We start from the raw sequence: 12432 nt of genomic DNA, 5'->3' as shown, positions 1-12432 counted from the left end.
TAAAACTATTTAATTCAGACTTCATACACAGAGGTACCACTTTTGAAAAGGAAACTCTAATAAATATATGTCTTCCTTTTTTCTGCATTAAAATTCCAGACCCTAGGAAATTTCTGGCATTTTTTCCAAAATAAACAGAAGTAAAATTATCTTAATGGGCTAAATGTAAAATCTCATGTAACTCTTGGTGATAGGTACAAAAGCCATTTCCATTTAAACTCAATTTTACTTTACTGCCCTCTTCCCCAACACACACATACACATACAGATATCTTGGTTACTTTATTTTAGTTTTAAGTTTAATTTTTTACCAGGTAACATACTTACATAATAGTGTGAATCTAAAAGGTTAAAAAAATAAAAGATTGTAAGTCTGAAAAGAAATAGTGAAAAGTCTCCCCATCCCATGGCTGTATCTCAGTGAGTCAGTTCAAACTCCCACTACCAAAAAGTAACCATTGTTATTATAGGGTGGAAGTTGGCCATTTTTTTGTTTAAAAAGTCACACAGGAAATATCTGCAGCTTTATGGACTACCACTCTCTGTCAGAACTACTTAATTCAGCCATTATAGAGTGAAGGCAGCCTTAGATAATATGTAAACACATGTGTAGAGTAGTACTTCAATAAAACTTAATTTGCAAATATAGGCAGTAGGCTGAATTTTTCCCATGGGGGTCACAGTCTGCCAAAACCTGTTACAGAACAGTTTAAATACCAATGTCTCTTTTATAAAAAATGCTAATGGTAGTGTTTGGAAGAGACTTCAGTGGAAGAGACTGCAACAAATAATGCTATTTGAAACAAAAATTCATCCTACCCATAATGATGTACCAAAATAATATAATTTTCATATAAATAGATTTAAGATTATTCCCAGATGCCTCTCCATAATTCATTGTATATTAGTGCAAATAATTTCTTTCTTTCTTTTTTTTCTTTTCTTTTTTGAGACAAGAGTCTTGCTCCATCACCAGGCTGGAGGGCAGTGGCGTGATCTTGGCTCACTGCAACCTCCACCTCCTGGCTTCAAGCCATTCTCCTGTCTCAGCCTCCCAAGTAGCTGGGATTATAGGCGCCTGCCACCACATCCAGCTAATTTTTGTATTTTTAGTAGAGATGGGGTTTCACCATGTTGGCCAGGATGGTCTCATCTCCTGACCTCGTGATCTGCCCGCCTCAGCCTCCTAAAGTGCTGGGATTACAGGCGTGAGCCACCGCACCCGGCCCAGTGCAAATATTTTCTTCTACCTCTTCATGGCACAATTATGAAGAATTGGAGGAACGTTAAGACAAGACGGAGTGGTAACCTAACTATCAGCGCACTGTCAATCATTAACTCTGGCTTAAAATTTTCTCTTAAATGGTAGATCAAATGTATAATTAAAATCTCCACAGAATGCATTAAAGAAATAAACCATAGTCTATATTTAAAAACAAACAAAATTTCAAATGTCTATTTCTCAACCAGATCAATTCCAAAATGCATGTTTCTAATAAGTCTTACAAAGGATTTAATTTAATAAAATGAACCAAGATTAGAGAGAATCGGATCTCTCCAAAAAGCAGATCCCTGTTACATTGAATAACCAGCTTCTCAAAATTCAGAGGTATCCTAGGAATATATCTTACCTTAGATGCCATTCTCATAAAGAGCTTGTTTTGATTTTCTGCTGTTCCCATCTTTTCATTTTTGACCAAATCAGTTAGGCTTAGATTATCATCATCATGAAAGTATCTGACCCTTTCTTTTTCCTCATGGGTTGAAACCTATGACAAAATGAACATTATTAATTTAATGAAAACATGAGTCTCTGAAGCATTTAATGGATTACATAAAAATCTGATGTTAAATGTAAAAATTCCACTATGTAATCACAACCTTTCCTTCCAGTTTATCCCTAGTCTGCCAGCTTCCATGTGAAAAAACTTCCATTAGAATTACACTCCCTACTTCTGCCTCTTTACTCTCTTCTTCCCTGGGGATGGAAGCATGATATTAACTGCTTTATGAGTTTTGATGAAAGAGCAACACTGCTTTACCCCTTCTTCTCTCTTTTCTGCTCTTCTTCTCCTTATAGCTAAAATTCTTTACCACTGTGGTGGGAAGACTGAAGTTATCCAGAGATGGAGTAAGTATATCAAAAACAGAGGTGAAGTATTAGCAAATCCACTGCTATGAATTTAATGATGATGTTGCCCCAAAATTCACATGTTGAAATCTCAATAAGAAGGTATTAAGACGCAAGGTCTTTGGGAAGTAACTGGTCTTTGGGAAGTAACTGGGCTATGAGCATGAAGTACTCAGAAATGGGATCAGAACCTGTGATGGTTAATACTGAGTGTCAACTTGATTGGACTGAAGGATGCAAAGTATTGTTCCTGGGTGTGTCTGTGAGGGTGTTGCCAAAGGAGATTAACATTTGAGTTAGTGGACTGGCAGTTAGTGGAGAGGCAGACCCACCCTCAGCGTGGGTGACCATCTAATCAGCTGCCAGGGTGGCCAGAAGACGCTGAAAGAACTTGACTCGCTGAGTCTTCTGGCCTTCATCTTTCTCTCATGCTGGATGCTTCCTGCCCTCAAACATCAGACTCAAAGTTCTTCAGTTTTTGGACTCTTGGACTTACACCAATGGTTTGCCAGGGATTCTCGGGCCTTTGGCCACAGACTGAAGGCTGCACTGTTGGCTTCCCTACTTTTGAGGTTTTGGGACTTGGACTATCTTCTTTGCTCCTCAGCTTGCAGATGGCCTATGTAGGACTTTACCTTGTGATTATGTGAGTCAACACTCCTTAATAAACTCCCCTTCATATATGCATCTATCCTCTTAGTTCTGTCCCTCTAGGGAACCCTGACTAATACAGTACCTCTATTAAAAGACATGAGCGTTTGTTCTCTCTCTCTCTCTTTTCTGTCATTTGATTATACAAGAAGACTATCATCTACAAACCCAGAAGCATGCCCTAATCAGACAATGAAGCTGCCAGCACCCTAATCTTGGACTTCTCAGTCTCCAGAACTGTGAGAAACAAATTTCTGTTGTTTAAGTCATCCAGTTTATGTTATAGTAGCCCGAACTAAGACACCAACTTCTAATTATTAAACCCTTGTTCTGTAAACAGCTTTATCAAAAGCAAAGCTGATATTCTGGTCTCCATCTAATTCAGTCCCAGATGTTCCTATCAGTTGGTTCCATACCCTGGTGTAGAATAGAAAAATACTATTTATTTCCTCCCAAATCAAATCTTTCTAATGCTGCTCTCACATTCCCTTATCCAAATAAAACCTCATCTTTAACTTCTTTGAGATCTTTGGAACAGGGGTGCAACTACATTTCCCAACATTACTATACTTGTCTTTACTAGCTTAAACCTCATATCCCTTGACTTCAATCACCCCCTGGCTCCAGACACTTAATTTCTGGCCCTCTTGTCTTTTCATCATACTCAAAGAACAAACTTTACTTGTGAAAGTCTCTACCTTCTTTACTCCTATACCTAAATTGTTAAGTAATATGCAACTCAAAAAGGGCCCTCGATGCCTTCTGACAATGCATTTATGGATCCCTAGTCAGTTCCACCATTTCATATAATTCAAACCTTTACTATTCTCCTCCTGTACCTCCTCTCCAACCACCAAATTCCTCCCATTACATTAGAAGACATATCTATCCCACTTCTATCTGTTGAATGAATTAATTAGAATCTCTAGCAACACAGGCACTGAACAGGCAAAAAATAAACATTTGACAGAAATATTCTGAATGAACAGTTCTTTTGTATATGCAATTATCACTTGTCTGATCTTCCAAATTTAAAATAAAAAACCTAATTTGGGAAAGCTGAATATGTTGTTTTTGCCATCTCAAGAGCCTCAAGGTAGTGCTAAAAACTAATTACTAGAGTTGGAAAATGGAAAAGAAAATTAGCTTTATAAAGGATTATGGCACCTACATAATTAAGCCATTATTGTGTATGGATACCCCATCACCAGGTCTCAAGTTAGCTGTCTAATACTAGTAACAGCTCTGGGAGACCAAAGTTTTCCCTAAGAGCTATAGCAAGTATGCCAAAAGCAGCTGAAAACAACATCAAAGAAATGTAAACTAAAATTAAAATTGCCTTAAACATTTAATGTTAACAACTATTTGAAAAAACACAGTTGGATTACTTTCCATTCTGTAAAAGGCAAAAAGATATAACTAAGAATAAAAGTAAGAACAACATCATTTACTACCTTCCAATATTGGCATTTAAAAGTTACTTTTCAGAAAATATTTTGTAATCTGATATGAAGAAAGCCCCAAGGGAAAGAAGGAATTCTGAATTAATAAACAAAGACATATGTTAAACATACCATCTGTCTCTTTCTTCTTCCTCCTTGTGATTCCAGAGATTTTCCGGGTGTGTTCACAGGCCATACTCTTCCAGACTGATCTGTTCTGACAAGGATTACTTCTTGCTGGTCTTCATTCTATAAAAAGATTTAGAGATAACTATTGAAATTATTGTGAAGAATGCTGAACGTTTTTATTTAATAACAAAAAAAAGCATTAAAATGATTAACATTTTCACATAATACTGTGGATTGCCTTAAATCTCCCGGATTTTCATTCCTCTCTATACTATAAAATGAACATAATCGTTTGGGGAAAGAGTGAAAAATACCCAATGTTTATTTTAGAATTTTTTAAAAAGTAACCAAGAGAAGAAAATTTCAAATAAAGTTTTCATCTAGACAATGTTAAAAGATGACGAAGTATCAATAGTCCATGCAGCATTGTATGAGAATGCCCATCACTTATACAGCAGATGTAATGTTTTTTAAATTTAAAGATCCTATTAAAATTTGATTATAAGAATAAAGCAACTAAAGACAAACTTGCTAAATTAGCATATATAATGACACTACCCGTAACTTCTATTCTTTCTATTAACAGCCTTCAAATGCTATTCAGTTTTCTGACTCTTCAGAAGGAATTATATCCCACATACTTTCAAGCCATAATATTTTCCCTACAAACTTTTGGACAAATATAAGCCTTGCACAGTACAGAATAAGAGTAAATTTTATTCTCTGATGGAAATGGAATCTGATTGGAGGGATTCTAATAATCAATAAAGAATATTAGAGAATGACAAAGGTAAAGAAATTGTTATATCAAAAAGACACCTGCACTTGTATGTTTATCACAGCACTATTCACAATAGCCAAGTCATGGAATCAACTAAAGTGTCCATTAACGGATGATTGAATAGAGAAAATGTGGTGTATATATGCCATGGAATACTACACAATCACAAAAAAAAGAAACGTCTGGCACAGCAGCATGGATGGAGCTACAGGCAATTATCCTAAGTGATCAAATACTGTATGTTCTCACTTAAAAGTGGGAACTAAACAATGGGTACACATGGACATAAAGAGGGAAATAAGAGACACTGCAGTCTCCAAAAGCAGGGAGGATGGAAAGGGAGTAATGATAGAAAAAATTACTTATTGGGAACAATGTTTACTATTCAGGTGATGGGTAAAACAGAAGCCCAAACCTCACCATTATGCAATATATCCCTGCAACAAACCTGCATAGGCAACCCCTGAATCTATTTTTAAAAAATTAAAAACAAAAATAATATTAAGGAATGAATTCATTAAAAATCCATTGGAAACAAGACCAAGCAAACTATTCACATTTTAGTTTTCTTCTCAATCGGAATCAAATATAGAAAAAATCAAACCCAATTCCATTTAATAGATGTTAGTTTCCCTGCTGAAATAGAAGAAAAATAATATATACCTATTACTGATCTTACATTCACACACAATACTAAACTGATACAAAAGATTATCCTTACTTTTCTTCCTCAATAAATAAATGAACATTAATTAATGAAGTGCCATCTTTTAAAAGATCTTTCTACTCACTCCCTTACCAGATAGTAGAGATAGGTAACACATTATAATGTGGCTTCTAACTTTACCCCACTGATAAAGCTGGTCTCTTCCCTAAGGACTTTCAAATTACTAAGTCTAATACATAATTATTAAATTGTCATCTTCCCTGATTTGAAAGCATTTGGTTCTGTTTGTTACATTCTCTCTCCTGAAATTCCTCTTATTCCAGTTTTAAACACTCTGCTCCCTCCTGGTTCTGCCTTTACCTCTCGGACACATTCATTCATTTATTAATTCATCCATTTATCCATTCATTCATCAAATATTTCTGAAATGTCTATTTAATCTTAGGAGCTAAAAGAAATATAACCCCTGCCTTCTATAAGCTTATGGCCTAGTGGTGAAACTACTCCCCAGGTGAATTATTAATATAAACAAAGTCACCTTCACTGTCTCCTCCATTTCCAGCTATCCCTCAAATACTGATGATTCCAGGGTTCCTTGGTTTCCAGCCCTTCAGCCTGAAACCTGATCATCACCCATATTGCAAAATAATTCACCGTGTGAAAAACAAATACAATCATGCTATTCTTTGCTTAAAACTCTGCAGGGACCATTTATCACCGGAAGATCAACACCACTGCAAGTATGGCCCACAGGCCATCACAAGTCCAAGAGTTACTAGACATTAAATATTTGTTACTAATCCATGATGAGGTAACTACAGAAAGTGAGTGTTTTATAAAAACTGTATAGAAGTGATACGGTTTGTCTCCATGTCCCCACCCAAATCTCTTCTTGTAGCTCCCATTATTTCCACGTGTTGTACGAGGGGCCGGGTGGGAGATGATTGAATCATGGGGGCAAGTCTTTCCTGTGCTGTTCTTGTGATAGTGAATGGATCTCACGAGATCTGATGGTTTTAAAAACGGTAGTTTCTCTGCACAAGCTCTCTCTTTCCCTGCTGCCATCCACATAAGATGTGACTTGCTCCTCCTTGCCTTCAGCCATGATTGTGAGGCCTCCCCAGCCATGTGGAACTGTAAGTTCAATTAAACCTCTTTCTTTTGCAAATTGCCCAGTCTCAAGTATGTCTTTATCAGCAGCATGAAAACAGACAAATACAAGAATCGTAAGAATCATTTTATGTTGGTTCAATCTAAATAAAAACTTGGGACTTTATTTCATAGAAAATATTTCATTTTTCTATGATTACTTTTTATTGTATTTTATAAAACTATTAATCTATCATGGTCTGTAAAATTTTAAAATATATATAAACAACCCTGATCCTACATCACAGTCTAAATAGTGAAATAAAGGTAAAGCATTTTCACACAGTATACAAAGCCTTCAAATTCTGGCCCTAGACTTTTCTAGTTCCTTGTAATTTTTGTAAACATACTGTAAATTGTATTTCCTCTGCACAGAACAATTACCTCTTCTTGTTCAACTAGGAAATTAAGAATTTAATCACAGCCAATGCTCTGTTCCCAATAATTTTCGGCACATGTATGTTCCTAGACTGTAATATTTTCAGTAACTATTTGTCTACTTATATTTATCTCTCTTTGCAGGACAAAGACTAAGCTATACACTACTTGGTACCTATAGGACCTGTCACAGTGTCAAACAATAATGGGAATTCAATAAATGCTTGATAAATGTCACTAACAAGCTGGCGCCTCAGACAGATTAACTGCACCCCAAAACTAACCCACTCTCCCCTTCAGTGAGCTCCTTCTTTCCTCCCTTTGCAAACTTTCTGTTCCTTAGGACTGCCAATACGTAAGACCCCAAGTTGTTCTATTTTGGGTACCCAAGACAGAGTGCATCTAACCATCTACATGGCATTAAAATACAAGACAGAAATGAGAAGTTCACTCTACACAGAAAATATGCAAAAACATTTTCATCATCCATGTAATTTTGCAATTTATCTCAAAAGAAACCAGAAGCACTTCTTGATATAACTAAAAAGCATTTATAAACTCTTTCCATTTTCATAAGAATGCCAAATGCTCCAGGTTTTTAAATTATCCCCAACAATTACAGTTTGCTCTGGAGGACTTTATATTTTAAAAACATCAAAACTGATAATTTATTAAAGCATTTTATACGAACACTTTAATTAACAAATCCCAAAATGCTCTGGGATCATTTACTCATTAATCCATAAAAGAGCCTTCTGGCTGACAAAAATCATGGATTCTTATTTTAAAGGAAGAAAGGAGAAAACAAAACACTTCATATAAAGCTACAAAATCAATTTGCTAACATAACCAGAATAAACCTTCCCTGTTGGATCTATCATATTTGTGAGATCATAAATTTCTCCCACAAGTGCATATCATTTTTACAGTAATAAAAAATTGAGGATTCAGGAGATCGTGGCAGTCACAGGCAAGACTAGATTGTAGCTCTGGACAGAGCAGCATGTAGGGGCTTGCACTGTGAATTTTAGCTCCAGATCGACTGCAGAACAAACCAGCAATCCCAAGAGGACCCACAGACCCTCTGAAGGAAGCAGACTGCTCCTGCAGGACCTGAGAGACACCCCAAATACTGTGAGTGCTCCAACTGTGGAAGTGGGAACACACTTCCTCCTGAACACACACCCCACTGGAGAAGCTGAAGTTGTTTTCAGGATAAGTTTTCGACTTTACTTGGAGCTAAGTCAAGTCAGAGGCCAAGCAAAATACAGGGGTAGAGGAAGGAGCAGAAAGGCCCTGGGAGCTCGCTGGGTCCCCAAACAGCCCGTTCCTGCCTAGCACCACAGGCATCCAACAGGAGGGTGGCCAGAGGAGCAGGGGGTAAAACTCCACAGGGAAAAGGAAGTATCTAGCTGAACTGTGTAACCATTTGAACAGGGTGAGAAGCCTCCTGGCCAGAACTCGGGAGGGCACAAATCTTGTGTACAGACTTCACAGGCAGGGGAAGAACTAAAGCCCTTTTCTCTCGCAGCTGGGAGGCAGATATCCTCGGGTAAGTTTTCAAGACCATCTTGCCCTCAGCCTGGAAACAGACTCCGCGCTGTTGGTGGGAGCACAGTGCGGGTGGGAGCACAGTGCGGGTGAGACCGGCCCTTCAGTGTGCGTGGGAGCTGGGTGAGGCCTGTGACTGCCAGCTTTCCCCAACTTCGCTGACAACCTGCATGACTCAGCAGAGGCAGCCATAATCCTCCTAGGTAACACAGCTCCAGTGACCTGGGAATCTCATCCCATCCCCGACAGCAGTCCAGCAAGACGTGCCCACGGACAGTCTGAGCTCAGGCCTAGCCCCACCCCGACCTGATGGTCCTTCCCTATCCACTCTGGTAGTGGAAGACAAAGGGCATATTTTGGGAGTTCTAGGGCCTCAACCACCACTAGTCCCTCTCCACCCTACTACAGCTGATGCTCTCGGGAAAGTGCCACCTCCTGGTAGGAGGCCAACCAGCACAAAAATGGAGCATTAAACTACCAAAGCTAACAACACTCATGGAATTCACTGCACACTCCGTCACATTCACCAGAACAACCACTGGTACCCATGGCTGAGAGACCCATAGACAGTTCACATCACAGGACTCTGTGCAGAAAACCCCCTGTACCAGCCCCGAGCCTGGTAGACTTGCTGGGTGGCTAGACTCAGAAGACAGACAACAAACACTGCAGTCCGGGTCATAGGAAGCCACACCCACAGGAAAAGGTGGAGAGTACCACATCAAGGGAATACCCCATGGGACAAAAGAATCTGAACAATAGCCTTCAAATAGCCTTCAGCCCTAGACCTTCCCTTTGACACAGCCTACCCAAATGAGAAGGAACCAGAAAACCAACCCTGGCAATATGACAAAACAAGGCTCTTCAACGCCTCCCAAAAATCACACTAGTTCACCAGCAATGGATCCAAATCAAGAAGAAATCCCTGATTTCTAACCTCCTGGAAAAGAATTCAGGAGGTTAGTTATTAAGCTAATCAGGGAGGGACCTGAGAAAGGCGAAGCCCAATGCAAGAAAATTCGAAAAATGATACAAGAAGTGAAGGAAAAAATATTCAAGGAAATAGACAGCTTAAACAAAACACAATAAAAAATTCAGGAAACTTTGGACACACTTTTAGAAATGCGAAATGCTCTGGAAAGTCTCAACAATAAAACTGAACAAGTAAAGAAAGAAATCCAGAGCTCGAAGACAAGGTCTTCAAATTAACCCAATTCAACTAAGACAAAGACAAAAAAATTAGAAAATATGAACAAAGCCTCCAAAGTCTGGGATTATGTTAATCAACCAAACCTAAGAATAATCGGTATACCTGAGGAAGAAGAGAATTCTAAAAACCCGGAAAATATGTTTGGTGGAATAATCAAGGAAAACCTTCCCGGCCTTGTGAGAGACGAAGACAGTCAAATACAAGAAGCACAAGGAATACTGGGAAATTAATCACAAAAACATCTTTGCCTAGACACACTGTCATCGGGTTATCCCAAGTTAAGACGAAGGAAAGAATCTTAAGAGCTGTGAGACAGAAGCACCAGGTAACCTATAAAGGAAAACCCATCAGAACAACAGCAGATTTCTCAGCAGAAACCTTATAAGCTAGAAGGGATTTGAGACCTATCTTCAGTCTCCTGAAACAAAAAATTTATCAGCCAAGAATTTCATATCCAGCAAAACTAAGCAAGATATATGAAGGAAAGATAGAGCCGTTTTCAGACAAACAAATGCTGACAGAATACACCATTACCAAACTACCTTTTGCATGGTTTTGAAGGTTCCTTTTGCTAAAAAGAGCTCTAAATCCTGAAACAAATCTTTTACATCAAAACATAACCTCTTTAAAGCATAAATCACACAGGACCTATAAAAAAAATACAAGTTAAAAGGAAAAAACAAAAACAAAAGTACACAGGCAACAAAGAGCATGAGAAAAGCAATGGTACCTCACCTTTCAATGTTAACATCGAATGAATGTAAATGGCCTAAATGCTCCACTTAAAAGATACAGAAACACAGAATGGATAAGAACTCACCAACCAACTATCTACTGCCTTCAGGAAACTCACCTAACACATAAGGACTCACATACTCTTAAAAAAAAGGGGTGGGAAATGCAAATGACACCAAAAGTGAGGGGGGGTAGCTATTCTTACATCAGACAAAACAAAATTTAAAGCAACAGCAGTTAAAAGAGACAAACAGGGACAGTACATAATGGTAAAAGGCCTTGTCCAACAGGAAAATATCACAATCCCAGACATATATGTGCCCAACAGTGGCGCTCCCAAATTTATAAAACAATTACTAACAGACCTAAGAAATTAGACAGACAGCAACAAAGTAATAGTGGGGGACTTCAATACTCCACTGATAGCTCTAGATAGGTCATCAAGACAGAAAGTCAACAAAGAAACAACGAATTTAAACTATGGATTTAACAGATATACGCAGAATACACATTCTATTCAACAGCACATGGAACTTTCTCCAAGATAGAGCATTTGATAGGCCATAAAATGAGCCTAAATAAATTTAAGAAAATTGAAACGATATCAAGCACTCTTTCAGACCACAGGGGAATAAAACTGGAAATCAACTCCAAAAGGAACCTTCAAAACCATGCAAATATATGGAAATTAAATAACCTGCTCCTGAATGAGCATTGGGTCAAAAACAAAATCAAGATGGAAATTTAAAAATTCTCTGAACTGAAAGACAATAATGACACAACCTATCAAAATCTCTGGGATACAGCAAAGGCAGTGCTTAAGAGAAAAGTTCATAGCCCTGAACGCCTATATCAAAAGTCTGAAAGAGCACAAAGTGACTTTCTAAGGTCACACCTCAAGGAACTAGAGAAAAAAGAACAAACCAAACCCAAACCCAGCAGAAAAAAGGAAATAACCAAGATCAGAGCAGAACTAAATGAAATTGAAACAAACAAACCACAAAAGATAAATGAAACAAAAAGTTGGTTCTTTGAAAAGATAAATGAAATTGATACACTATTACAAGATTAACCAAGAAGAGAGAAAATCCAAATAACCTTGCTAAGAAACAAAAAAGGAGACATTACAACTGACACCACTGAAATACAAAAGATCATTCAAAGCTACTATGAACACTTTTACGTACATAGAAGAGATGGATAAATTCCTGGAAAAATACAACCCTCCTAGCTTTAATCAGGAAGAATTAGACACCCTGAACAGACCAGTAACAAGCAGAGATTGAAATGGTAATTTAAAAATTAACAACAAAAGAAAAGTCCAGGAACAGATGGATTCACAGATTAATTCTACCAGACATTCAAAGAAGAATTGGTACCAATCCTTTTGACACTATTCCACAAGACAGAGAAAGAAGGAACCCTCTCTAATTCATTCTGTGAAGCCAGCATCACCCTAATACCAAAACCAGGAAAGGACATAACCAAAAAAGAAAACTACAGACTGATATCCTTGATGAACACAAAAGTTAAAATCCTTAACATTCAAAATACTAGCTAACCGAATCCAATGACATATCAAAAAGATAATCCACCATGATCAAGTGG

At 37.8% G+C, this 12432-nt stretch overlaps 1 protein-coding gene across 1 annotated transcript in view; it reads right to left on the bottom strand.

Moving 5' to 3' along the window:
- CWF19L2 (CWF19-like 2, cell cycle control (S. pombe)) overlaps nucleotides 1-12432 on the bottom strand; it is a 119591-nt gene that overhangs the window by 52121 nt on the left and 55038 nt on the right. Inside the window, exons 11-12 of the mRNA XM_011984756.1 lie at nucleotides 4357-4473; nucleotides 1632-1769 (exon numbers count right to left, since the gene is read on the bottom strand). Of these exons, the coding sequence (XP_011840146.1) occupies nucleotides 1632-1769; nucleotides 4357-4473 (255 nt within the window). The remainder of the gene's footprint in view (nucleotides 1-1631; nucleotides 1770-4356; nucleotides 4474-12432) is intronic.

The sequence above is a fragment of the Mandrillus leucophaeus genome, unplaced genomic scaffold (genome assembly GCF_000951045.1).
Source record: "Mandrillus leucophaeus isolate KB7577 unplaced genomic scaffold, Mleu.le_1.0 Scaffold273, whole genome shotgun sequence".
Classification (NCBI taxonomy): domain Eukaryota; kingdom Metazoa; phylum Chordata; class Mammalia; order Primates; family Cercopithecidae; genus Mandrillus; species Mandrillus leucophaeus.
The sequence above is the reverse complement of the archived record's forward strand: the minus strand, read 5'-3'. Positions and strand labels throughout refer to the sequence as shown.